Source organism: Ammospiza caudacuta, chromosome 5 (genome assembly GCF_027887145.1).
Source record: "Ammospiza caudacuta isolate bAmmCau1 chromosome 5, bAmmCau1.pri, whole genome shotgun sequence".
Classification (NCBI taxonomy): Eukaryota; Metazoa; Chordata; class Aves; order Passeriformes; family Passerellidae; genus Ammospiza; species Ammospiza caudacuta.
Genome location: NC_080597.1, coordinates 56,489,573 through 56,517,182, shown reverse-complemented (window position 1 = coordinate 56,517,182; position 27,610 = coordinate 56,489,573). Strand labels below are relative to the sequence as shown.

Genomic DNA, 27,610 nt, shown 5'->3' with positions numbered 1-27,610 from the left:
AGCATAGGTGCCAATAACTCCTGCAGTGATCTGCACACAGTCAAACAAATCCTACCCCTTGTGCCTCATAGAAATAACATTATCAAGATTTTTTTGAGCCCTGTGGATATTTAATTCAGAACTCCAAATGACTTTAAAAAGAGAATCTTAAATACATATTTCAAGAGCAACCTCTAAAAATAAAAACAAATTAAGAGCTATTAAATAGCTTAATATGGATTGCACTTGCTGTGTCAGGAGGTTGGCATTATCCTTTGTGGTGAACCTACAAGGGGAACTATATATTATAGCAGCAGTTGCTTTACATTTAGAGGCACTTTCTGTTCATTTTGCCATTGCTAAGTATATGTAGAAAGTGGCATTAACAAAGATTAACATGTGAAGTAACAATAAATGTTCTTTTTAATCACTGAAATAGAAGGACACCACTTAAAAATGAGGTAGGAAAGGAATATAAAGAGATATACATATAGATATTCAGATATACATATATATATGTATAAAGTTGTAAAGGCAATTCATAAGAAAATGCTTCCACAAAAACTTATTTAGCAAGACCATAACTACCTAGAACGTAGGCAGCACAGATTAAAAGTGTTTATTGCAAACCAGCTCAATTATTCAACCGATGAGAAAAGATACCAGAACCACACAATAAACACAACTGGGGAAGCTAAACTCTGCAATTCCATGTCCAGTGTTTAAGAAAATGACAATTCCTAGCCCAGCATAAAGCCCTCTAAGAGTTAAGGAGTTTGCCTAGGCTCCCTGACTCCATGTTTGTATGGAAGCAATTGCACAGACCGAAAGCATCATGGAAATATTGCCTTAGGCAAGGCAAGGATCTGGTTGACCCTTTGGCCAATTATTGAACTGAAATTCTTTTGTTGTTAGAAGCAGTGTGACTCAGCTAAATGCCAGCCACTCCACCCACCTTTTATCTCCTGCTGTGCTCCTTCAATAGAAAATGCCACCAAGATTAGAAACTGTTCCTGCACTATCCTGGGCCTGACAGCAAGGATGATGACTTTTCCCAAATCTCTGCTCCTGCCATTGGCATCCCATCCTCACAGAATTAAAACAGGGGCATAAGTTCAGTGAAAAATCCTCTGAACATTAAACTTTGCCTCATCAATTTGAACAGAATTTTGAGAGAGCCTGAGAGAACCCAGAGCCAGGTTTGTAATTGCAGAAAGCATTGCCACCATTGGTACACTGATTACCATGCTGTCATGTTCTCTGCACTTCCTTGATGTGCCTGTATTAGAATGAACACTTACTATAGTTTCTCTTTTTCAGTATTTTTGGTGGGGCAAGCGAGAGATCACTGGAAACACTGGAAACAAACATAACATTATGAAATGGAAGCTATCAGAAAATTTATCCAGATTTATTTTTATCAATATTTATCAATCAAGAAAGATTTTGTTAACATTCTGACAAAAATATGGCACAAAGCAGAATAATTGGAAATTTCTTCATTTAGTAATCATACATTTAACAAATCTTAATATTGATGATCCAGTCTCTGTACCTTTACTCTCTGTAACTAAACTCAAGAGAGGCATAAGTCTACTTGCTAAGAAACCAAAAAGAGATTTAATAGAATAATTTAGAATTTAAGTCAGCAGTGGCTGAAAAGAGAATACAAAAGAGTTGCATACTGAGCTATGGCTGTTTCCAGGTCTGGAAAAATTCCCTCATTTTTTCTTAGTAAAAATATCATCTACCTCACTTCAGGTAAGACTACCCACTGGAGAACCAGTCATGTTTGCAGTGCCTTTGAAGTCTCATACATCTGTTGAACTCAACAAGCATCCACTACAGATCTCCTTGCTTCATTGTAAATGTCTACCATAGGAAGAGATTTACATTTAAGGGCAACTGCTTACAAAACTGGCAAATGCATCAGGACTCTGAGAGTGGGAGGTTTTCCACATGACTTTGGATTCAAATTATCTTGCATGATCAGCAGTGATTTCAAAAATCCATGTGAAGGAGCAGAGCTATTCAAAGCTTTCCAATAAAATGCATCTTGGAAATCCTGCCTGTTCTGAGGCCCTGGGCTATAAAACCTCATCCAGACAGAAAGCTACATTGAAAGTCCAGTTACAGCCTCTGCTGCTGCAGAAGTTTCAGTACAAAATGCATTGGAAAGGCCAAAGACAAGTGATGCTCTACAAGATTGTTGAAAGTAAATGGTTCTTTCTCGTCAGATTTTACTTTTACCCAAGTGGACAGGATGCATCCTTGTTGGAATAGAAGTGCAGGACACAAAAGAACAGTGATTATATACATACAAATAATGCATACATATACACATAAAATACATACATACACGTGCATGAATGCTCCCATCTCTGCAATACAAGGCAATTTTAATGAAACCAACTGTAAATAGCTGTGCTGCTCTCTGGATTGTGGGCTGGCAAGAGCCAGGGAGTGATACAGACCTGTAAAGTTCCTGTTTTGCTGGAGGGAGAGAGGTTATGGCTGGTGGGAAACTACTGCTAATCTCAGAGAGTATATTATGGCTGATTAATTTTATGGACTACACTGGTTAATGGATTGTTTTGTTTCCAAATACTTTAAATCTCTGATTGCTGGCTCAGAAGAATGTGTAGAAACCAACTCACTTGTGTAGATTCTTTACTGGGTTTTGTTCATCTGCTTGTTCAAATGTTTGGCATAACTTGAGCTATTCAGTCTTACCAACAGAAAAGCATATGTACAGCAAAGCACAAACTTTGATGTTTTATTAGTAGCTGATTTTGAGTGAAAAGAGAAAGAGCAGCTGATCACTAGCAGTAAACAATAATTTGCTTTAAGAAACAAGAAATAACATGTAGACATGGATGTTGACAAAAATTATTGCTACAAGACAGAAAATGTTAATAGTAACACTCTTGAAGTGGCAGGGCCTCACTGCTTTTCTCTTTTGGCACTCCTGCATTCTGAGAAGCACAGGGCTGAGCTGCATGGGGTTTGTAGCTTACAAACACCTTGCAATGTCCTTCCCCAGGAAGATACAACCAGTGCAGATCTTAAGCAGGATAGAGGTGGTGATAGCAGAAGGGTGAAAACAAGAAATAACTTGCACAGCACCATGCACCTGACCTGATGCCAGAAGGGATTATATTAGGAGTGCTGGCTTTTAAGCTCTTGTAGCTGTGTAGACTTTGAGAACTGCTTCTAGAATTGCCACCACAAAGAAATATCTGTGTCCAAAAGCTTCACCTGAGCCCAGCCCAGCAGCCAGGGTCAGCATCACAAAATTGTGGCCACACACTGGCATTTCTGAGTGCTCGGATTTAATCAGAACAGGGACGTTACACATTCCCAAAATAGCTGCGGGTGCTGCCTTCTCTGTTGTTCCAGAAAGCTGTCCAGCATCTTCACATATCCTCTTCTCAGCATTCTTCCTGTGCATCATTACAACATCATCTCTGATCTCTCTAGTTTTCTCCTTCATGTGTATGCTCAGCATCCCAAGTGGGTTGACTGGCATTACATTTGCCAATTGTTTTAAATATGGGAAACTGTAATTTCCCCAATCCTTTTTTTTTTTTTATTGTGACAGGAGTGGTGTTTGAAATTTTTAATAATTTTGCACACATTTACACTTTTCACTTATAGGTAACCCAGAGTTAACAGGCAAAAACTCAAAATTAAGCCAAAACTGATAGTTATGGGAGACAAAGTTGATGAAAACACAAAATAAGTTTAGAGGATTTTTTTTTCCTAAATTTTGTACACTTAAAACACAGGCCAGGAAGTATTGTGATAGTTATTTTCATTTAACTGAAATACTTGTTTCAAGTGATGTTTGCAAGAGCAATATTCAGCTCTAACATGATATTGAAATAAACCCAACAATTCTTTATTTATGTGGCTGTTGCTTTATTCCTGTGGGCAAACACCATTTAGATAATTGCTGCTGGCTGATGGGCCCTGTACCATTAGATATCCTGTCCTCCTCCAGCCAGGCAGATCCCAACCTCATGGCTTGTCACAGCTACATAAACTCCCTGCAGGTCATTCTCTCAGATACTGCACCTTAGTGCCCCCGCACTCAGTGAGAGGAATTTATCCCTCAGCTTTTATAGACGTGCATTGCTTAATAGGGTTGCATTTAAATTTCTATAAAGGTTGTCAATCCAATGCTTATGACTCACAATGGAAAATTCCTCCCAGAGAGACTTTATTTAACCACTGACTTCTAGATTCAGAGAATGAGCAGTATACTGCAAAGAGAGGTAATAAACTTTCCTTTCTTTTAAATTAACCAGCAATCAGTTCTGGCTTCAGAAGTTTTATTACTTTTCATTAAAGGCAGTGGAGATTGTCTGTTATTGGAAAATGCGAAAGAGAGTGAAAAAGCTTTTTGACAAGACCCATTACACATATTTTATCATGTATTTTCTATTCAAAGCAATTTCACTGCTGTAGACTAAACAGAGAGTTAAATTAATATTTGACAGATTTGTTTGGAAGCTACTGTTCTTCAAAGGACCCCCAAATCATTATTAATTTTAGAAAACTTCAGACAGAAGGATTTTGAATTCCTTCCATAGCAGTGATTTGGTTTATTATTACTTTTTAGATGGCAAGATACCTAAAAGACAAAGATGAACAGAAAAACTAAAGGGATTTTCTGGACTGAGTCCTGTCCTTTGGTGTTAAAAGCAACACTGTATAGAATCGCTTTGTCTTGAGCTCCAGCTTTAAAGCACTAAAATCTTTTAGTTCCCACTTAATTCTGCTGGAGACACATTACAGACTGTTCTCAGAATTAGGAATCTGTATATTTCTCTAGAAATGTGTCTGTTATTAATTTATAAATACTTCTGGAACAAACATCATCTTTTACTTAAAAAAATATATTTCCTCCCTGTTGCTCATGAAGTCCCTCACCACCTGAAAATGACTCTGTTGATTGTTAAGAAATTACATGTAGGAACAGAAATTATATCAAGTCAACAGAAATTATACCTATTCATTGGAAGTATATATATATATATATATATATATATATATATATATATATATATATATATAATATTTTCTTTGATCTTCTGTCATTTTGTTTTGCCATGGTGCTTCATCTCCTCTTTCCTATTTTCCCAGACATGCTATTTATCTTCTGAACCTGTTCCAATCTAAATTCACTTCTAGAAAATGGACAGAGAGAATCATACACATTATTCCTGATAAGGTGCTTTAGGGCCTTGCACAATGGCACTAATGCATCCCTGGCTTTTGTGGGAATCTCTCACCAGAAGCCCCAGGGACCTGCATTCATCTTTCTAAGGCCACATTGCCAGGGCAACTCCCAGCCACTCCTGGATCTCCCCTGCAGTCATTCTCAATCCAGACCCTTAAGCACTGCTGGTTTTACTACTCAGTTTCATCTCATTTCTACAAGATATACTCAAAGCTACTGTGCTATTTCTGTCTAATATTCTGATCCTCCTCATATTTGAGCACAATAAATAATGGATAAAGACAACTCATACTGCAAAATTAAGCAGAATGCAGGCTATGGATTGCATCATATTTAAAATAAATCACACGTGGTTATAGACTTTGGCAAATATCTTGTATATTCAAGAACAATATTGAGAATTGAGTGAGCTATTACTTCATTTCTTAAAAACCCAACAGTGTAAATATGAATTGATTTTTGTCTTCTCTTCTGAACATTTAGAGTTTGTGCATTTATTTTAGTCCATCTGCTTTATACCGTTCCTTAGGCAAACACTGGGTTACTTCAGTGTGAAGGAAGTCTCTGCATGACACAGGGCTGGGTAATGTTCTCTTTGCAGCCTTGACCTTGCCCATGGGGAGAGCCAGAGAAAGGAGAAGCATAGATTCAGTGCAGCAGTTGAATACACCTAAACCTGCTTTGGAGATTGGAACTATGACTAAATTGTACATGAACAGAGATTCTGGGTTACAGAACACCATAAAACTTAGAAGACCATTCATATTCCCACAGACTTATGTAACAACTGACAGAACCAGAGAACACAGTCTTAAGCTGCGCCAAGGGAAATATTGGCTGGATATTAGGAAGATTTTTTACAAAAAGGGTGATAAAGTGTTGGAATGGCTTGCATGGGGAGGTGGTGGAGTCACCATCCCCGGATGTATTTTAAAAAAAGACTGCATGTGGCATTTGGTGCTATGGTCTAGTTGAGGTGTTAGGGCTGGGTTGGACTCAATGATCTTGAAGGTCTCTTCCAGCCTAGCGGACCTGTGATTCTGTGATTTATAACAATAAGCAACCTAGAAATGCAAGGTAATTTATTTCTTGTTACATGCTAGCAATCTAGATGACATTCAAAAGGAGGAGAACGTAGTAGCTAAAGGCTGCCACTTCTGCCACTAAATGTTTCTCATGTTTTCTTGTTCTGATCACTCTAGTAGAAATAAAACCTCCTATCAAAAATAACTGTCATATTGTGTCTTTATGGGAATAACCTTATATTGCCTATACATTAAGTACACATCAGCCTACTGCAGTGTGTGGGCAGAGTTAAAATAACATAGAAATCTTAGGGAGCTTTATTCCACTTGAATTGAACAAATTACTTTCCACCACAGTTAAAAATGGTTCAGGTTTTAGGAAGTTTAGTGAAAAATTAAACCCCCCCACCTTAAGCAAACACTGCAGGCTAAGCTTAGGGAAAATTATCCTCATGTTAATCAGCTGTACATGCTGACAAACTTGTTCTTTTCTGGTTGCCTAGCTGTCTACCAACCTCCTCTGGCTCCCCGCCATGACCTCAGTGAAAGAGCTGCTATTGCAGCAGCAAGTATGTTCTCAGAAAGCCTTATTAGCCGTGCTGTAGGTTTCTAGTTATTGAACAGCAACTCATTGTACTTTAATTATTGTGACAGTATATGAAATAAAAATGCTGGGTTTCATCTTTTAAATAGACACGAGAAAATTCAAGGTCAAGAAAGCTAACCCGACAAAACAGGTCATCGTTACATGTTGTGCTGTTGCAGCAAACACTACAAAACCAAATCCACATTTCAGAATGGTAGGTCTAAAGTTGCTATATATATATAAATATATATATTTTTTAATATAAATATATATTTTGTTTTTTCTATTTTATATATATAATTTTAACACATGTAATGATAGGCTTGAAGAACTATGATATCTACGAATAAAAAAGTTACACATCTTCCAAAATTTATTTGTCACAAAGTATAGAAACTGAACTAAATTTCACTACTTCAGTCTGTAGCACACAGAATCAGTATTTATTAAAGGGTAAGTTTTAGGAGGAGGACTGCTGTGGATGTTCTCCAAGTTTAACAGTTTCTTCCACATCAGCCAGTGGGTTCTCATATGTGCTTAAAAGGCAGTTGGGCACCAAAACTATACAGGGCTTCAAGCAATGCTATGCTACACATATACCAGCATTTTAGTTATGAAAAGTCAGGTAGGTATGTTCTGATTGGACAACCACTCCTTCAGGTAGAGTTGGTGAGCATGAGCAAAGTAGATATCCACATAAAGCACTGACATAATTTGTATATCCCATCCTAACATACCATAGGAAGAGACCTTAATTGAAAATAATAATAGAGTAGCCAGGAATGGACCAATTAAAATAACTTGTCTGTCTGTGCTAAATCTCAGATATTCCTAAGGTCTCAAGGAAATTAACCTGTCTTTACTTACTAGAATGCAATCGAAAACTTACTTAGTTCTCTCAGAGGTGAAGCAACTGCAGACTACAGATCTTCTTACTGATGGGTCATATGCACTAAGCATCATAACTGTTTGAAAAAAAAATAAATTAAATTAATACTTTTCATCCATCTTCTCAAGCCAGTTTGAAGCATGTACAATTTTGTTTTGTTTATATATGTTAAAACTCCTACAGCATACATTTGTTAAGCTTTTAGATTTTTAAATTATATTCTCTTTTGCCTATAAAAACAATATAATTCACAGTACCAGTTGCTCTAGTTGGCCTGCAGCTTATATAAGTGACCTCCCCAAACACAAAAATCAGGCTGATCAAGATATGCATGTTCTCAATCTTGCTTTCTGAGGTGGAGCCATACACCTGCAAGAACACTGATGCATAAAGACTGCTCTCTCTTTTCCCCCTCCCTCCCAAATATTTGCATCAACTGGCAAAACCCACACAGAAGCAAAACAGTTAAAGAAGTAGCAGAGACAGTATGATGCAACAGAGAAGCCCCAGATAGGTGCCCAAATCTGCCCTTTGACAGGGTTTCAGTCTTTGGCCTCCTGGAGAGCAGCAGCAGCAGAACAGGACTGCCTGGACACAGCCAGCCCTGACACACCACAGGGCTGCAGCAGTAAGGATCTGCAGGTGTGAGCCCCAGCACAACCTCAGTGAACAACAAAGATGTAGTTCATGCCAATCCGTTAAGGTTGTTATGTGCCAGACAGAGAATTAAATATTTTTTTTAAAAAAAGGGAAAATAAATAAAAACTATATAAAAGTTATTAAGTCATCCATCAAAAGGATCCAAGAAGAAATTGTTGCTGAGTTGCATTACATATTTGCCAGTTGCTCATTGACCTGTTGGGAGCAAACTATTGACCTCAAGGCAGATTTTAGAGGGCAAGTATGTACTTTGTTCTTAGCACTTACAGTAAAAAGGGTGCATTTTGAATGCACTTGCCTGTGCTTCCCTCCTGTCAGTAAAGAGGAGGCTTCCTGGTCAGAACCATGCTGATCAGGGTGGGAGGTCAGTCACGCTGCAAATAAGAACTGACGTTTCAAAGCCAGAGCAAGATTTTTGTTGTTAAGGAAATGTGCTCTAACAACAGATTTGCAGATCACACTAAGGAAAGAACATGTGGCTCTTTTGCTTTTTTTAACTGGGGAGGTTCTTGAGCTCCATGGTGGCTGACTAATGGCTGAAGGGGGATTTTATTACATTGAATTCAAAAATTGTCTGGAAACTTACAGGAAGGAATAAATATTCCCTTTAACACCTGCAAATAAAACAAGATTAACTTATTTACTCCTCTCTCATGGTTATTGCTGAGTGTAAAATTCAAGAAGTCATACCTTTGCTGAGTTATAAACCAAGCAAAGAGAATAAAAAGATTGTTTCAAAAAGCCCTGTGCCATACAATTTTGAAGATGAGATCTAATGCAAGGCTAGACATTACCTGAGCTGGGGAAAGCAAAATGTTTTCCCAAAACTTGCAGAGCAGCTACAGAACTGTTGCACAGTTGCTGCAGGCAATGATCAGTAAGTAAGAGGAGAGAGAGAACACCCCAAATTCCAGTATGTTTTTAGTCCATCTTCCTCTCAGTCTTGAAAAGGAAAGCAATACAGTCTGAGGCTTCAGGCCACAAAGGAATTGCTGAGGAGCTCTTGAAAAGAGCTAGATATCCCCATAACTCAAAAGTACAATTCTATATCCAAAGCAAAACCAATCTTATCCTTTGTTGAGTAAACTGGAAGGGCACAAATTTCTTTCCTTCAAGTAAGCAGTCTGATGTCAAAAATGAGGGCTAGAAAAGATACAAACAAATGACAAATACAATGGGCACTACAGGAAGAGAAAAGTTCTAGCTGGCACCTAAGACAGGATTTGTGCAAGAAATGAAAGAACTTATTGTACCACAGCACTGGTTCTCAGGCTGCAGCGTGCTCACTCTTGCGGCAAGGACACTCTGCTGCCCACCAAGGGGGAGGCTGCTTCCGACTGACACATGGAATCTGCACAGGCCTTACTGACCAATTAGAATAAAACTTAACTGTCCTCTCTGGCAACTTTTGTTGCTAAATCGTGTCGTTCTGTTATTGAAACCTACAGCATACAAATTCAGTATAAAGCAAATAAAATACCATAGGTTTGATCCTCTGTCTTCTAAACTGTTCCTCACCTGAAACAGATAATGCAAAATTTCTGAGACAGGAAATACAGTGATTGAATCTGAAATGAACCCTAACTTAATAGATTATTCAGTTACCTCTGGGGGGTACCTCTCAGGGCTGTGACTCCTCAACTTCAAAGGCTCAGAACACAGAGAGCAGAAGGGAATGAGTGGATTATCAGTAAAATAATTAATATATTATTTGGCATCAATTCAGTAGCAGTGCAAACCCAATCCTCTTCAGTGGGATGTCTTTTGAGAAAAACATGATTTACTCAAAAAAGAGAACTTGTGTCTTCACAGCTGCAAACCCACTTCCAATCACAAAGACAGTTCCTCATTTTCAGTTACCACAAGTGGTTTTGCAGTGAGCAGAGTGGTGTTTCCTACAGGCCCAGCCAAAAATGTTATTGAGGGCAAGGCAGCTTGCTTCATTCTTGTTCATTCCCAGGCTGCCCTCCTGCGTGGTCACAGTAATCACAAGCTCTCACTGCTGATCTCCCCCAGCCCTGCTCTTGTGGTCGCTGCAGCGAGGTTTGTGCTTGTCCCAGACTGCACCACTTGTCACTGCAAATAACATGAGATGGAAGAGATGGCAGGAATTTTTTTTTCCCCATGGAAAGCCATATTCTCTGTTCCCCTTGCTTGTTCTTTGATGCAATCAACTCTCTCTTCATTTTATGGAAAACAAGAAAACCAAACTGTGACAAGACCAAGACCTGGGAAATGCAGTGATGATGCGACCAACAAAATAATAAATCCTTGGATAACTTTTTTTCACTTATATAGTTCAGTCATTAATAAAATCTTTAAGGTATGATTCATAGCACTAGAAAAATTAGGTAGCAAGCTTTCCTCGCATTCTTACTCCATCTTCAATTGTAGAATGCTCCTTAGGAAACAGTGTGAATATTTAAACTGTGAAACTCAAAGTAGGAACTATTAGGGTAGAGGTTCACATTTAAAGATAAAATTCAATTTTCTGTCAAAGGTAACTCTGTCAAGGATAATAAAATCTATTTATTAAATAAATATTTATAATATAGATCTTTAAAATCAAGACACTTACTTATATTGATACACATTATGCAATTTCCAATGTATTTCAGTACCTTGGTGGTATCCTGAAATGGAAAAATAGGAAAGAAGAGGAGCTTCCCAAGAAGCTCATAGACATCAGCAATGGGTAACACAATTTGAACCCAAAGGAGCACAGTGAGAAATTCAGAGGACAGCCTCCAATAAAAAGCAATTGCCCTAAGTCAGCAAGAGCACTCCTACATCTTCAAAATACAGACAGGTGACTGTACTTTGTGGCTTTCCTTGAGAGAACTTTGCTTCAAATTGGATGCTTTATGCAGAAACAGCAGGTTTTTGCTGATATGACTGCAAATACATATATCAAGGCAAAAAATCAATTTTCAGTGGATCCCATGGATGTATCGACAGATATTGGTGTTTCCCCTTCCCTTCAGGACTCACTGTTTAGCCATTATATGAAAACAGAAACAGCTTTTGAATAATTAATGAAACACAGGGACTGAAAATAGACCTCTTTTCTTCCCTTTCCCGCCTCCCCTTATTAAAAAAGCAAACAAAATCCTAACAATAGAGCCTGAAGGTTAAAAGGCCCTTAAGAATATCTACCAGCCAGCTGGTCTGAAAAGAACAGTATGAAGCAAAATGCATCACCTGTAACACCCAGGCAGCAGGGCAAGATCAAGGAACAAATATCAAAAGTTTGTAGAGAGAAAAAAAAATATCAAAGAATACAAGTGATTAGAAGATGGGGACAATACCACCATACACCCATTGAAGGTGTACTACATTTGTTATTTACTCCACCAGCAAGGGAGGCATGTAAATTTCCCCAAAATGGCTTCAGCTAGACAATAATTGTTTCATTCATGAAATAAAAAAACCCCAAACAAGCAAATCTCAAAAAAATAAAACCCACAAAATACTGTCTTGTAAATTGCTTCCAAGTGTTTTATCTTTTTCCATACATTTGCAATGAAAGAAATGCTGCCAATATTTTATAGCTTAAGCATTTCCCAGTAAAATACACACATGCTTACACAGAGAGTGTGTACTTTACAGAAAGTATGTAACACTGAAGAACCTCGGATTGCTGAGAAGTATTTAGAAACACTTGGTTCCTACTGGTTTTCCTTTACAGTAACATTCAAGTCACTTCTGAGAGATCTGGAGATTGAGGAGTCTTGTATATGCATGCATTTCAAACTATTTTTATGGTGTAAATTCAGGATTTTCTTCCATATTCTCCCTTCCTTACATTTTGGGACACAGTTACAAGTTCTTAAGAACAGGCAAAAGGGCCTGTAAGTAGAGCAGAAGGGGCTGCCATCTTTTGGAAGATACTGAAAGTCAGTTCAGCATCATATAAAGACTTGTGTTCCCAATTTTTTCTCCTGCCTTCCCTGGTTTGTTTCCTCTTGTACTTCAGTTCTTCTGTACAATGTACAGTACAGTTACCTTCCCCCTTTCACCTAGCACCTTCCACACAATTAATTTATCAGAGGATGAGGCACACTCTTCACCTAAAACAACAGAAAACTAGCAAGGTGCTCACTTTGATATCTGTTTTTCACTTTTGCACGTGAGAAACGTGAACATTTATTTTGTGCAGCTGAAAGCTGCACAAAATAAGCAGCAGGGCTTTGGGTCTTGGGGCTTTGAAATGTCTTCAGCCTTCATCGCAGCTGGTTGCTGTCACACGGAGAGAAGCAGGGGGAAGAGAAATCTGGCTGACAAAGGCTGTTTATTGTATACCTGATTTCTCCTCAGCAGCTGGCCCCTGGAGAGCCGAAACACCTACTATTCACCTCCGACCCGTGGGTGGGTGACACCCCCGCCCGGCCTCCCCGCTGGCTGGCACAGCGACACGCCGGCTGGGCAACAAGCTTCCTTTCTGGAACCGAGAAAAGACTTTTGGGTTACAAACTACACCGGGCTCCCCTGACAGCTGAAGCACACGCTGGTTCCCGCACCCCGGCGGGCGGCCCGGGCACCCCGCGCTCAGGCGATGTTGTCGGGGCCCCTTCGCGCTCCAGGCGATTCCCCCACAGACCCGAGCTCCCCACGGGCTGAGACCGGGCGGCACTGCCCCTCATGGCACTGCCCCTCCCGGTTCCCACGGCTCCGGGACAGCGGCCGCGTCCCTACGGCGGCGACCGCTCCTCTTTTCCGTCATTTTCTTGTCTTTCTTCTTCTCCGTGCTCTGATCACCCCCGTTCTCCTCCTCTGCCCCCGCGGGCCGCCCATGCCCGGCACCGCCCGGCCCGGCAGGTACCGAGGGGGCGGGCACGGAAGGCGACGCCCTCCCCTCCCCCCGCACGGCGCATGGTCGCGGCGGCCGCGCGCTCGCTGGGCTCCCCCTTGGCTGCCGCGCGCCGTGGTCTCGCCCGCCCCCGCTGCCATGTTGAATCGCGCGGCCGCCGGGGCCGGGCCGGAGTTGGAAGTTTAGGGGCGGGAGCGATCGGGATCGGCCCCGGCGCGGAGCGGCTCCGGCGCGGCTGCACGGCTGCCCGGCACCCCCTTTCCCGACCGCTCACCTCGCCGGCACCCTGCCCGCCGCCCCTCTTTTCTTCCCTCCTTCCCCGGTCCCGCGAAGAGGCTCAGCGATGCGGCTGCTGTGAGGCCCCGGCGGCGGCGGCGGAGGAGGAGGAAGGGGAGGAAGGGGCCGCGGGCGCCATCGGTCGCAGGGCGGCGAGGGCAGCGCCGGGCCGGCCCCGGCCATGAGCGGCGCCCCGCAGCAGCAGCCCCCGCGGCGGGTCACTAACGTGGGCTCGCTGCTGCTCACCCCGCAGGAGAACGAGAGCCTCTTCGGCTTCCTCGGCAAAAAATGCGTGGTAAGTCCCGACCGAGGGGGCGAGGGGACTGGGGCACCCCCAGCCGCCCCACCAGGGCGCGGCGGGTCGGGGCCCGGGGCGGGCGGGGGCGTGTGAGGACAGCCCGGCCGGGCGCTGGGAAGTTGAGGCTGCGGAAGTTTCATCCTGCTCCGCTGCCCCGTCCCGGCGTCGGGCGGGGGGCGGCCCTCGCAGGCCTCGCTGCCCGCCCGGCTCGCCCGCAGCGCAGGGCGGGGAGCGATGAACGGCGGCGGCAGCGGCCCGTCGGCCCGCCCGGTCCGGCGGGGCTGCCGGCCCTGAGCGCCGGGCCCGGCCTCGCTCGCTTCGGAACCGGGCGCGCCGGGCGGCTCCGAGAGCGCCGCGGGCACCGGTGTGGGCGCCGTCCTTCCGCGCCTCGCTGCCCGTCGGCATACGGAGCTCCCGGGGCCGGCGGGGCTCCCCTGTCCTGCCGCCGACCCGGGCGCTGCAGGGGAAGCCGCCGCAAAGCAGCAGCCGCGGGGCTCCGGGGCCGTAAAAGTTCCATTGCTCGGCGAGGCTGGGACGGACCCCAGGTACACCAGCGGTACAACAAAGCAGTGTTGCACCAAGTTGTAGGAAGGCTCGTATCAGTGCTAGGCCTGCCTTGGGTTTAGTCTGCGCTTTTCTTAGCGTAAACAACAAGTTCGTGTACTCAAATACTGCATATTTTTCTATTTCTATATCAGTAAGTTCGGTTTCAGAATACCTTCTTACATGTAACGTAAAACTGTACTAAAACTACTTATCTATATTAAAGAACTATTTGAAAGCTTCAAAAGATAAACGCTTTCACTGGAAAAGAAGCTGCTTTTTTAAAAACAGTGATTTTCAGAACAATGACTATTCTGGTGCATTGTGTCTTGTACCTAAAATACTATTAGGCACTTGCTGTAAAGCTATGGAGAGTGTTTCATGAACTTAAAACTGTGACTTAAAGCAGGATATCCGTGTAGTCATATTGATTCCACATAACTCTCTGGACTTTGAAATGGTATGGTTGATCAAACTGCTGAGAGGAAAACATAAGATGCAAGGGAAGAGGAAGTAAAGAATATTTACATTGGGGTGGGTTAGATAAGATGCTTTCACAGTAACTTTCAGTGTGTCAGAAGGTATGACCCCTAAAGTATATGTTTTGAAAAGTATAGAATTGTAGAAATGCCTCGGTTAATTTCAGGCAATGCTTCATATCTTCTACTTCTTTGCTAAGAAAGAAAAAAAAAAAACAGTATCACTTTTTCTTTAAATATAAAAAAATAGTGCATGAATTTGTGTGTAAATTGATTTTCAGTTTGCTTTTCTGTAACTTGATTTTTTTTCTTGTCAGATGAACACACTTTTAATTTCTGTTATACTCAGCTGTAAAACTCACCTAGTTAAGCTCCCAAATTTTCTGCATAAGTAGTATGTTGAAAGCAGACTGGAGGTAAATATCTTCACAGGATCTGGGTGTCATGGGATTTACAGCTTGCTTGAAATTACACATTCTTCTGATTTACACACAATATTGGATGACTTTCCAATTGAGGTTCTTCAAATTGTGGTCTGTTGTTTCCTCTTTTCCCAGCCCTTTGTGCTAAGTTAATCATAGGCTTATTTTAGTAAAGTTGAGGTTCTCCGCTCAGTCTTGAGGACTTAAGCACTGAAGATCTAGAGGTATTTAACCAGGCTTTTTTGGCTTACTGTGTGGCATGAGCCAGAAATTGAGAAACAAGTGCACAGATGGAATATTCTGCCCCTTGGAGGGCGCTGCCTTAAGCAGGGAAGTGGAATGGGTAGCTGGAGATGGTAACAGCCTCAGCTGTCTGACCTGAAACCACAGTGTCTGCTGGGGTGCAGTAGGACTCTTGGTACTCTTGGCCTTCCAGCTTCACTCAACATGCTGTGCTGATCAATGCCTTTTTGTTCTTGATATTTGATCTCATAATATCCATGTTTGAATTACTCAGTAGTGAAGTTTCTGACTGTAAGTGCTGCTTTTTAAGAAAGGAAAATTTTGTGAGTTCTGTAAGATGCTAAATGCTTACTCTCGCAATCACCTGAAATATCTGGGCTGCCTTGCTGCTGTAGGTGGTGTTTCTGTCACTGGGGCATGGAGAGGCTGTTGGATGTGTCAGCCACATTGACATAATTTTAGGTTTTGTTTGACTAAATCTCGTGTTTAGATCACTACTGCATTGAACACCAGAAGAAAGTTGAGACATTAAACCATGCTCCTAAGATACTCTTTGCAGTAATAATTTATAGAGTTCTTAATGGATGCCATAACACTGCTATCAGGCCTGAAGGGCTTAGTTAAGAAAGCATGTGGTGCTCTGAAATTTATTTATTTCAATATTTCCTTTATTTCTGACTGGTAACAAGGCAGCTATTTTGAAATAACATTGAGGATTCAATTATCTGATTTTTGTTCTATAGGAAAGCAAAGGAATATATCAAAGTGTATTACTTTGAGTACTCACAGTCTGTGAACTCGGAAATGGACACAGGTCCAGTGGCCTCTTAAGTAATGATCCCTGATAGAAAAATTTCCTGTGAGAGGGGGAAATGCTGAAGAGCCATCACTCTGTGTTGCTGAGGTTGATACCATTCTGCACACTACTGCTGGTCCTTTGAGAAACTCACTAATAGGCAAGTGTACATACAGTGGGTAATTGGTTTTCTTCTCTACTCTTTTTTCCTCTGTACTTGCTGAGCTGTAAAATGTTTATCTGAATCTACAAGCAATTAAAATACCTTTGCCCATGACAGATGAGGCTTTCAAAACCAAGCCACTGGCTAATAGTCAAAGCTGTAGCTATAGTTGATTTGGCTGAAATATGAATCCAGATGTAGAATTATTTACAGAATATATCCAGCATAAAGCCCTTTAGGACTCCCGTTGTTTAGGCATATAACTAATTTTCATTCAGGTTTGTGATATTTGTTATCTAGGTCAGGTGTAAAATTTGCTCTCTTTAAAAAGTTTTGAATAACTTTCTAATAATAATGTGGAAATAAAAGTGTATGTACAGTTATACTAAGTGGAGCTATGAGATTAGTTTTGTGTATATTAATGATTTTTGTAATTATGCCCAGCTTAAAAGTTTTTGCATAAGTTCTGATTAGTTATTAATCATTATTTTAAATAATGATGAGTTTTGTAAGAAAAAGTAAATGCTAGATGTCCATTTTATAATCTAATAAAGAAATAACTTCTATAATTTGCATGATTAATATTGGTCAGCAATGTCAGTAATGAAAAACTAGTTTATTCTGTAGAAATAATTTTTGAGAAACAAACCATGAGAAGTGTGTATTTGGTAGCACTAGAAGTAGGTAGAATGGAGTATGGATATTTTATGCTGCTTAGAAGTGCTACTCACCACTTGGATAAGGTGCAGTGAATAAGGCTGGGAATATGTTGTTCTTTGTGAGATCTCGCCTGTGGTTCATGTGGTAAACAGGAACTGGTGAAGGATGCAGAAAGAGAAGTGACACAGCAGTAAGCTAACTAAGAAAACTGTTTTGGCTGCTTTTAAAAGTGCATGTGACCAGAATAAGTTTGTGTATCAGAGCCAAAGAACAAATTGCAGTAATAGCTGAGATAAAGCAAAATAAAAACTTGAATGGCAGTTATAGCTCTTAGTTGATAAGAATTAAATGTTTTATCAGGAAGGGCCTTGTAAGATTACTTGTGCTTATGAAAACAGCATGAACTAGGGCTTGAAGGTAGACTACAAGTCTGAGTAATGGGCACTTTCACGTGTCTGACAAGTGTTGGGACTCCTCAGTTTGAGTTTAGCTGCAGTCTGTACATCCAAAAAAGACTGACATTGCAGTTTAAAAAATACTTATCCCCTGTACAAGTAGGGAGAACTGACACATTAATTCAGTGGTGAATCTCTCATCTTTTCATTTGTTTCTAAATGAGATGTGGAGGGAAAAGATAAAGTGTAAAGGATGGGGTCTTGTGGAATAGGAGAGTATTGAGAATTACACCTGGATTTCTTTTGAGATTTGCCCTGTTCTACAAAAGACATGTAGCATCTTTAGACACCTCACTAGTATCCACTAGAGTGAGTTTTCTGAACAAGTTATCAGTGATAATCTTCCTTTGTAGAGAAAATGACAGTGGGGTCTTAACAGTTCCTTTGAACCATACCTGTGCCTACAAAACTGATTTTCACAGTAATGGATCATATCAGACTCCATAGAACAAGAGGTACAACCATTGTCCTTACAAGAGTATGTTCCTCATGCTCACAGCTTGCTATTAATGTCTTTACAGCATAGTTCACTGCCTTAGCTTGCTTACCCATGGATGAGAAATGTTTTGAGACTGCTTGGGAACAGTCTAGAAGGCACTGCATCTCATAGCTGTATGCATTTGAGACAAAGCATCAATTCACAAAGTGTGGGCTATGGTTAAGGAGAAAAAGGCAGAAATTTAGGTCTTAAAATCCCATAATTGTCAATAAACCTCACTGTCAGTTATCTAAATCTCTTTAAGATAGAAACTCAGCTAACAGAAGTTTTTGTGTTCAGTGACTAGTGGTTATATCTCTCCTGGCTGTTCCTGTACTTCATGTGCTAGACAAACTCTGTCTTGATATGAGTAGGAGTGAGTATGTAGCAGGAGTGGGTCCTGCTACAAGTTCCAGTCACTGTGTGTCTGTTGTGAAGCATTATGTATTGCTGAATGAAGGGTGATGTACTCAGGCAAACACAACCTGTACCTCACTCTGTTAAGGCTTCAGCATTAAGCTCTTCTGAGCATCTTTGTAGATATATTTTATCTGTTTTGGAGGCTGTCAAGTGCCAAAAGTCTCTCAGCATCTGTGTGGTTAATCACATGGTCAGCTGTGCCACTCATGCTCCTGATAAGTGCTCTGGAATCCTCTGGTATACATGCACAACAGGATGAAAACAATTTGTAGTCACAAGCTGTTGTGTTGTTACTTACTGGTTTTTCACAGCTAAGAGTCATATTAAGGAATTTAGAAGAGGGCACAGTTTTAATTTAGAATTCAGATGAACAGTCAAGTTTTGACTGCAAGTTTTTCACTAAGATGTTCAGATTGCTTAGGAGCACACCCAAGGAAGAGATAGGTTCTTGTTAGAAGATAAGCATTGAGTTTGCTATTTAATGCAAGTTTTTAAATGTAAAGACTACTTTGTTCTTCTTTTAATGGAAAATTGATGTGATTTCTTGACCTTATCTGCTTGTAAATATTGTTTCGAATTTTTTATCATTAGAATATTTTTCTCTCTGCTTATTTCTTCTGGTTCTGAAAGATGTAGTACTAGCCGAATTTGTCACAAGTGAAGAATGTAAAATTCATCTCGTAAGAACCATGCAGTTTCAGGCTAAAAACATGAAAATGGGGAATGCTCTAATTTTAGATCTTGAATTTCTTTTTTTGAAAAGAAATTGAATTTCTTTTTTTGAAAAGAAAGAGTTCTGGTACTTCTGCCTGAAAAAACTCACCTGTTTTTTCTTTAGAATTCCTATGACCCTTATTGCTCTACTTTGTGCCAGCATTAAGAACTCCTCTACTGCTTTCATTGATAGTGGCTGCAGGTGCCAGCAATGGCAGCAACTGCCACTGGCAGCTTCTAGCTTAGTGCTGGAATGGATGGAGTGAAGCATTGAAGATATTTGTGTGTGATGAGTGAGTGCCACCTAGGAACTTTGTACTAGTTCATCAACTACCATGAAAAAAGGCTTGATCCTGTCATTGGCTTTTTATAGGCAGAGCTGTCTGTACATGGGGTTTGTGGAGCTCTAAATGCTCTGTTTGCTGAGATAATTTGCTGTTGACTTGAAGCTGTGTGGTAAGATTTATAGTGTCCTCTCCTCCAGTGAGTGCATTTCATAGGCTTGTCTCTTGAGGAATCTTTGTAGTACAGAAATAAAACTTAGCATACAGGAGACTTATGGTTTCATTACCTAATACCTAGATAATAAAATACAGGAAGCAACGAAAATGTGTCACAGGCACTTAGGCAGAGTTGCTGATTGGTAGGTTAGGAGGTTAGGGTACAGTTTCTTGAAGAAAGGCTGACATTGTGTTACTTAGCACAGAGGGATTTTTTTTTTTATTGGCTAGTTGGTTCTCCTTGTAACAGTAAATATTGCAGAGTGGCTTTAGTAGAACTAGAAGTTCTACTTCATGGGTGGTTTTAAACAGCCCGCTCTACTGGGACGTGGCTCAGATGCTGTACAAGATAGTTTCGTTTCTCCAGGTATTTGCTTGGGTGCACTGCCACACCATCTTTTGTGGCTTCCAGAATTGTTGTTGGTGCCTGGATATCCAATAAAATGGGAACGATAGGTGTGACCTTCAGATCAATTGTAGTTAAATTTGAAGATCTGGGGTGTACTGTGATCATCGCTGGAGTGGTGTTCTCAAAGGTCCAAATGGAAAAAGAGAAGATGCAGTTCAAACAATCATAGGGACACTTTCTTAGAAATTTGCTCACTTGCTTAATTCTTAAATTTTAGTAGTGTTTTCTCAGACACTTCTGAGTTAAAGGTAGACAGTTTTGCTGACACCTCTTTGTGCAGTAAATGACACTTTAGGTATCTCAAATTAGAATGTCTGTGTTAAGAATATATGATTCTGGAATAAGTTCATTAAATGAATTACTCAATTCCTGTAGACATAATGTTCTGTGGAGATGATCATTGCTGGCAAGAAAACTGTTGCTGGCTGCAGAGCTCCACGACACATTTGCAGATTGCTTCTCACTTTAGGCACTTGCTTTCATACATGCATCCCCACCTTGGTGAGGCTGTTTTCCCTCTACTGTTTATTTAGCTGTCCTTAAAATCCTCACTCTTAACACAGCATTTTCTTTTTAGGTTTTCTAAGAAACAGTGTTAATACATCTTTCAGTCCTCCAGTGTGTCTAGTTTAAAGCTGAAAGAGAACACTAAGGTTGTGTTTCCATTTCTGTAAGACAATTTCACACATCATTTTCCCCTGCAGAACATCTTGTAATTCAGAATTTCCCTGCATTCATCTCCTTTGCCTTCAATGCAGATGTGTTATTTTGCTTTTATCTGCTCTTGTCCATTAGCCACTATGCAGCATAAGGGGGGTATATTTAGTGAGCACAGATATGCTCCCATATAAGCACATTTTGTATGTGAAGGTACTGTGCCTGCAATTTGAGAAACACCAACCCAACAAAAGAAAGTGTGACTTTTGTCTTTTTGAACAGCTTTGAAAACTGCTTTCTTTATTTGAACTCTCAATTATGTGAAGGTAACTCTTGCCTTTGAGATTACAAATACTTTTAAAAAATGTGTTTACTTCAAGTATTACTGATGATAATGGCTGTCCCAAAAGCCAGCCAGCACTTGTTGAGATTAAGTAACAAGCCCTAGTGCTTGTCTTGCTGTCTAGGCTGAAAAGCAAGAATATTTGGAAGTGGGAATTTGGCTGTAGATCTTAAATGTTTTCTCCTCTCTCAAGGTGACAGCCAACTTACCTGTTTGTGACTTGTGGACAAGAAATTAGTATTAATTTCTTATATTTTCTGTGTTGGGGATAAAGAAAAGTGACCGATTATTTTACAACCTCTCTAGTACATTTTGTAACAGAAGCAGTAATTTATTGACTTTAAAAGAATTTTCTATTTTAGGAATCAATTTAACAGCTGGTTCTTTTGTAAGCCCCATTCTGCTGAGGTACCTTGAAGTCCTGCATAGTGACCTCTTCCCTCCAAATCTCATGTCTCTGCTTCCATCATGTTCTCCTTGTACTCTTAACACATGTACTTTTTATTCTTTTAGTAAGTTTTCTGCCCTGTCCCAGTAACAGGGTTTCCTCCTTTCCTGTTTTCCTCTTGCACTTCAAGTGCTTCCAGAATTTTCCTTTCTCCCTTCAGCTCCTGCATCCATAATCTGCACAAAGATCTCCAGGTAGGACTGACCTTCTTCCTCACCATTTTCCCCCCCCACTCCCTTTTTCCCCCTCCTCAGTTCCTCAGCTCCTTTGTTCTTAAGGATGAGCAAGGAAGGATCTGATTTGTGTCTCACCAGATGTGTAGTCCTACCCATATGCAGTGCTGGGATAGACATTTGTCTGTAGCTCAGCAGAGCACTGCTCAAGGACATTCATGAGGAGAGGAGGCAATGTCTGTGCCAGGCAGCTTTTGCTGCTGCACACATGGAGTGCATGGAGCCTGAGACCTGCCATTACTCATTTCTCACCTGTATTTGTCTTCACTGGCCAAAGTCATTGTTAATGTGGTTATAGGGAAGAGAGCTTCTGGTGGATATGAGGAGGGTACACAGAAAAGGAGTGTGGTCTTCCTCAGGCTTCTTGCACTGCTCCACCCTTCACTGCTGCTTCTCCAGGCAGGACTGGGCTCTCCAGTTTGTAAGCTGCTATGTTAAGAAACTGTATACTGGAAGATACAGCTTCAGCAACTCTACAGGCTCAGATTTGAAACCACAGAACTGCTTAGTCCTGCTTTGACTGAACTGTAAGTTATTTCCTGCTCCTCTAACCATGTGACAGCTCTCTCTGAGCACAGCTAAGATGTGGTCATTCTTTCTAAGTAGACATTTTTTCCCTTTACTCCCCCTCAGTCAGCCAAAGCAAACAGAAACATCACTTGGCTCATGACACTAAATATACACAAAGGCATCCAAATAAGCTCCTCTCTCTAAAACTGTGCTTGATTCTTGTGGTTAACTGAAAAGAGGAAGAAAACTATGAACATCCTGTAGTGGTGTGTGCTCTCTGCAATACCACAGGCAAAAGCTTCCCCTTGCGTTTGCAGGGAAGGAAGCAGTAGTTTCTAACAAATTAAATGCAGGGCTATTTTTTTCTTTATTTGTTTTAGGTTTTAGTTAAGAGTGTCTCAGGTATGAAATTCATTTTATAACTGGATATGCATTTATTAGCATTTATATTTTTATCAACCTGATAATTCAAGGTTTGGGGTTAATTTTATGCTAATATTATGTGAACCAGTATCTTTTAGCCACACAATAGTGTTGTAGTTTTGACCTTTCTTAAACAATGTTGGCCTCTTTGTGTTACACTGTACTGGTGGCACGGTGCTCAGTTTGTGTAGCTGGAACTTTAAAATCTTGTGTAGTTTTAAATTTAAAGAGTGATTGTGACATAAAGTGCTGGTTGCTCATGGTGTCTAGAACTCAACGATTCAATGCACCATTTCTTTGTTTTAAAAAACAGTTCTGTCTTTAAGAGATTTGTCCATATCATATTCAGGTGCCAATATTCCTATACCTGAGAGACTGATAATAACAGCTGATGCCTCTTCTCAGGTCATGACCTTCCTTGCCTTAATTCAAGCATCTAGATGCAACATACCTATAGTTGTGTGACAGTTTTGTTTTATAGGATGCATGGAGATGGATATGATGCTAAATGTTTTGCTGGGATATGTAGATATCACTCCATGTTATGGTTTTAACTTTATCTTTTTATGTCATTTAGGAGGTCTTGCTTTGAATGCTTCAGTTTGTCATTGAGGCTTTTGCTTAACAGCCTCTTTGAACACCTCTGGTCTTTTGTGCCTGTAAATGACAGAAAAAATCCTGTTTGTTTCTCTGTCCACTTTTCATGTTGTGTATGGAAATTTGTTTATTGAAAAAGTGTTCATGCTGCTAGTCCAGGCTTCACTTGTGTTACCAAGGAGTCCATCTCTCACACTGACCATACCTGTCTGGACCATACCTTTATGTTGCTGATAACATTTAAGCTTGGTGGCAGAAGGATGCATCTTGTCTTGTTTCTCACCTGTGGTGTGTCAGCCAGCTGTGCTAACAGACCTAAGTGGGGCAGTAGCATGAACTCAGGCACTGTTCCATGACTGTCCATGCTGTTCTATTTGTTGGCACACTTCCTGGCACAGTTTTGAGTGCTAGCCTAGTAGTTGCTCAAATTTGTATGAGTGTGGTTTTTGAGATTAGAATGGTGTTAACAGCTCCTGGTACATCACATGGGGTAGGGCCATCCCTACCCAATTTGTGTTGTGTTGGGAAGAGAGTTTGTTACTCTATGTATCTATGTATTCTTCACCATTTCCCATCATATCCTGAAAGTGGCCCAGGTCTTAGTAACTCATATTTGCACAACCAGGGAAATCTGCAAGGAGACAGAAGCTGTTCTGGGGATGGGGAGATGTGAACTGTCTCTTCTAGCATTGTCAGTAGCATGTAGATCACAGAATAAGTGTCAGCTCTGCTGCTGTGCACGTTACTGTCTGCTTTGACATTAAGTTCACATCAAACCTGTTTTTCCTGCTGGCAGCAAAATTCAGTATTGTCTTTCTGCTCCTAGAAATTGCTTTTGGAAACTGGAGAAAATGTAGGTGCCTAGAAGTTTACAGCAGACAAAAATGTGCCTGTGCACTAATCGCCTGCTACAGTGGACAAATTACCAAGTCTATTTGATACTGATACTGTGAACACAAGCTCATAAGGTTTCTGATCTCTGATTCCAGAAGGGAAAAAAAGATTTTACCTTCTGGTAAGGAGATGTAGCTGACTTGTAGCTGTGCTTCTACTGAGTGCATGAGGTACAGCAAGGATGACCTTAAAGGATGCTGCATTTCTTTTACTTCACTTGTTTGCAGAGCAATGGCCGAAGAAAATGTATCCTGTCTAAAGGTTTCTTTTCTGATGTGTAGTTTGTAAGTCATTTAAGAAAAGTTCTGTGCATCTTCAGAGCCTCCAGGGATGTGCTTAGTTCTCTTAGAATCTTTACTGCATTTTGGAGTGTCATAGCAGTTTCCCATCAGCTCAGATGCAGTAATTTGTTTCCTGATTGAGCTCCAGAGACCATTCCAGATGTCAGGTAGTGTAATTAGTGGTAGTTTGATCATCACATATTCTGTCTATGCTAGTATCTCATCTTAGTTGTTGGTTCTGTTTGGGGTATAAAGGTATGAGCTCAGGAGACTTTTCAGTTTGTTCTGTCTTCTATGTCCACGAGATCAGCTAGGCAGTCTTTGCATGCCTCAGTTCTGTGAGCACTTCTCTCAAGTTTTTATTGTACCATTTTTTCCCCTTGAGTGTCTGGTTATTCCCTCTCTCCCTTCATGCCATATTTTTTTCCCAGTGTCACTTTTATAAGTCAGCACTGGCAGGAGCTGGTCCCCTGATGAGGCTTGGTGCTGTGCAAGCAGTTTTCTCCTACAACAGGTAGCATTTGGTTCAGCTGAGTGGTTTTAGGCTTTATTTCAGGATGGTGGCTTGTATGTCTGTTCTAGCTGCAATAATTGTTTTAGCAATGAGATGATGCAGTACCAATATCCATTTGACTGGAAATAACTTCTCCAAGGACACCACATACAAAAAAAAAATACCACTATGATGTAAGTCTGAATTAACAAAGGTTGTTTCATAGTTGGCTTACTCCAGATAAACAAATCAGCCTTGAATACAGATGTCTGCCATGTATTATCAAGGCTGTTTTTCAATTCAGGTGCTCTGGGCACTTTAAGTGCAGCATGGTGCTTGGTGTGTGAGAGTAACCTAGTCCTGGAATGAGCTGGCTGACATGTTACTTCTTGGAGTCTGGAATTCTGCAGAGGACTGTTGCATTTCTTGCAGAACTGAAGCTTTTATGTAGGGATTGGCAGATTTAGAGATGTTAGTTCCACATAATCTAGTAAAAAACTCTCAAGCTGTGTATAATATCACACCTGGTGGATGGCAGTGACATTCTGAAGGATGCACTTTTGTGTAACAGATGTTCAATGGGACACTTCTGTTGGTGAAGCTGAGTGGCTCTCAATTTATTCTGTAAGTCTGCTCTGAGTCTCGTATCCATTCCTGGGCACAATCAGGAAATCAAGATTTTTCTATTTAGCCCAAACCCTTCGTCCCCCTGCAAGGCTTTCCCAAGATCCAGCTGTGTTACTGGTGCTCTCCATCACCATCTTCCTTGTGGAAGTGCTTGTACCACAAGGAGTGCTTGTACCACAGCCTTAAAGCTTCTGGCAATTCATCTCCTCGGCCTTTTGAGGACCCAGTTATACAGACTTAAATCTGATACATATACAGTCAACCATACTGAACTTCTAGCAATGCATTGCTATTATGGAGGTCCCACACCTGTAATAATTTATTGCAGGAGACTTGGAGAGGTATCCTATTTCTATATTTATGTAAAGTCTCTTGAGGAGGGTGTAATTTTTCTTGAATTCTGTCTTATGAGATAACCGGCTTGTTTTTTCTCTAAGCTGTATACTCATGGGAATGATATCTTTCATACACTCAACATCAAGAGTTTTCTGTTTCTATATTAACAGATTGAGGCTGTTCAGGTGCTCAGAGCAGCTGAAGTAGTTGATCACAAAGGAAGGGAATATCCACACAAAAACTGGAAGTCCAAAGTCTGCTTTGACAAAGGGTACCTTCTTTCACCCATTGGGATTTAGGGTGCATCATTGCCCTTACAGAGAATATCTTGTTTCCAAAAGTGTTACACATCTGAAGAAAATAATCATTATGTCACAATAACTTTTATCTTTTCAATGATTGTAACTTGCATAACATTTATTATGTACATTTTTATGTTAGTGTGGTGTTACAGTTTACCTGCTGATTTTATACTGTCATAAGAGCACTGTAATTTATTGCATAAGTGGAGGTTTTCAGATAGTGACAACCACTTGACCTGACAAGAAAGCAGTTGCCAGTTCTCCCAAGCAGCAGGAAGCAGTAGCATTGAGCATGTTAGCCTCCTTCAGCTCCAGAACACACTTGGAGACTTGCAGAAAAGGAGTTCAGAAACTGAAACATGTAATGCTTCAAATCTGATGCTTGATTAGGATAATAATACTGATTAATTGGACTGCAGTGCAATGCAGATTGGTAGTTATCAGTGTTACAACTTCATTGTGATCACAAGCAAAGCTATCTTAACATCTTTTTCATTTAAGTTTATATTTTGGCTCCATATTAATTCAGAAAATACTCACCAAAAAGCTTAAAGGTCAGTTTCAGACCAGATGTTTCTTTTGGCTGTTCTTTGAAACAAAGGTTTTCTGTCCTAAGAGTCATTAAAATATCTTTACCATGTCCATGTCAATTATATTGATGTGACTGTGGATTCTAACATCTTATATTGGTCTAATAAATATTGATTTTCTTTATTGTAAGCTTTGTTTCTCACATGAGTCTAGTACTGGTGTAAGTAGAGTGAAATAATGTTTATTTTACTTGTAAATTCAGGTGGGTACACGTTACTTTCCATATGTTATGTTACTGCTGTTGAACAATGTTCAGAAGTTACACACAGGAACACAGCAGTTATGGGGAGCTAACTGTCATCAAATGACGATGAGGGTGATTTTGTTCTGATTATCCAGACATTAAGAATTAAGATTGAGAGCAGTATCACTGTATCTGTTCCTTCCCTTTGCTATGTGAACTTGTACTACCAGTTCTGCACTGAAAGAAAAAATAAGCATTACATGATATTTTAAACTGGAAACTGGTGACTAGATATGGACACTGAAGTGTTAAGTGCAGTGGAAAAATAACATCCTGCTGCCCTCTTTCTAAAGCATTTTACTTGTATAAATAAACACTTTTTCATTAACTTTAAATAGTAGATTCTTTACAGTTTTTGCTCTTCTTGGTGTGTTTAGTAAAGCAGGCAGCTTCATTATAAGAAATATTCTGGCACCATATGGAGTTACAGGAGAATTTTGGCTTCAGGGACGGAGCTTTCCCATTCAGCAGCCCTCTGCATTTATTTTCAGATAGTGGGTAGTAAGTTCAGAAAGGAAATCGTCAACTTCATTGTTAATATCCGAATTTCAAAATAATTCTTAATCTGAACTTTTTATTAA

The 27,610-nt window shown here is 40.5% G+C and overlaps 2 protein-coding genes across 2 annotated transcripts in view; one reads left to right on the top strand and one right to left on the bottom strand.

Annotated features, from left to right (window-relative positions):
* Positions 1-8,682, bottom strand: part of LOC131558152 (hyaluronidase-1-like) — a 36,304-nt gene extending 27,622 nt beyond the window's left edge. Inside the window, exons 1-2 of the mRNA XM_058805764.1 lie at positions 8,652-8,682; positions 7,725-7,800 (exon numbers count right to left, since the gene is read on the bottom strand). Coding sequence (XP_058661747.1) covers positions 7,725-7,800; positions 8,652-8,667 — 92 coding nt within the window. The 5' untranslated portion in view covers positions 8,668-8,682. The remainder of the gene's footprint in view (positions 1-7,724; positions 7,801-8,651) is intronic.
* Positions 8,683-13,362: 4,680 nt separating this feature from the next.
* The window catches only part of WASL (WASP like actin nucleation promoting factor), a 50,560-nt gene continuing 36,312 nt past the window's right edge, over positions 13,363-27,610 (top strand). Inside the window, exon 1 of the mRNA XM_058804553.1 lies at positions 13,363-13,765. Within this exon, the coding sequence (XP_058660536.1) occupies positions 13,652-13,765 (114 nt within the window). The 5' untranslated portion in view covers positions 13,363-13,651. The remainder of the gene's footprint in view (positions 13,766-27,610) is intronic.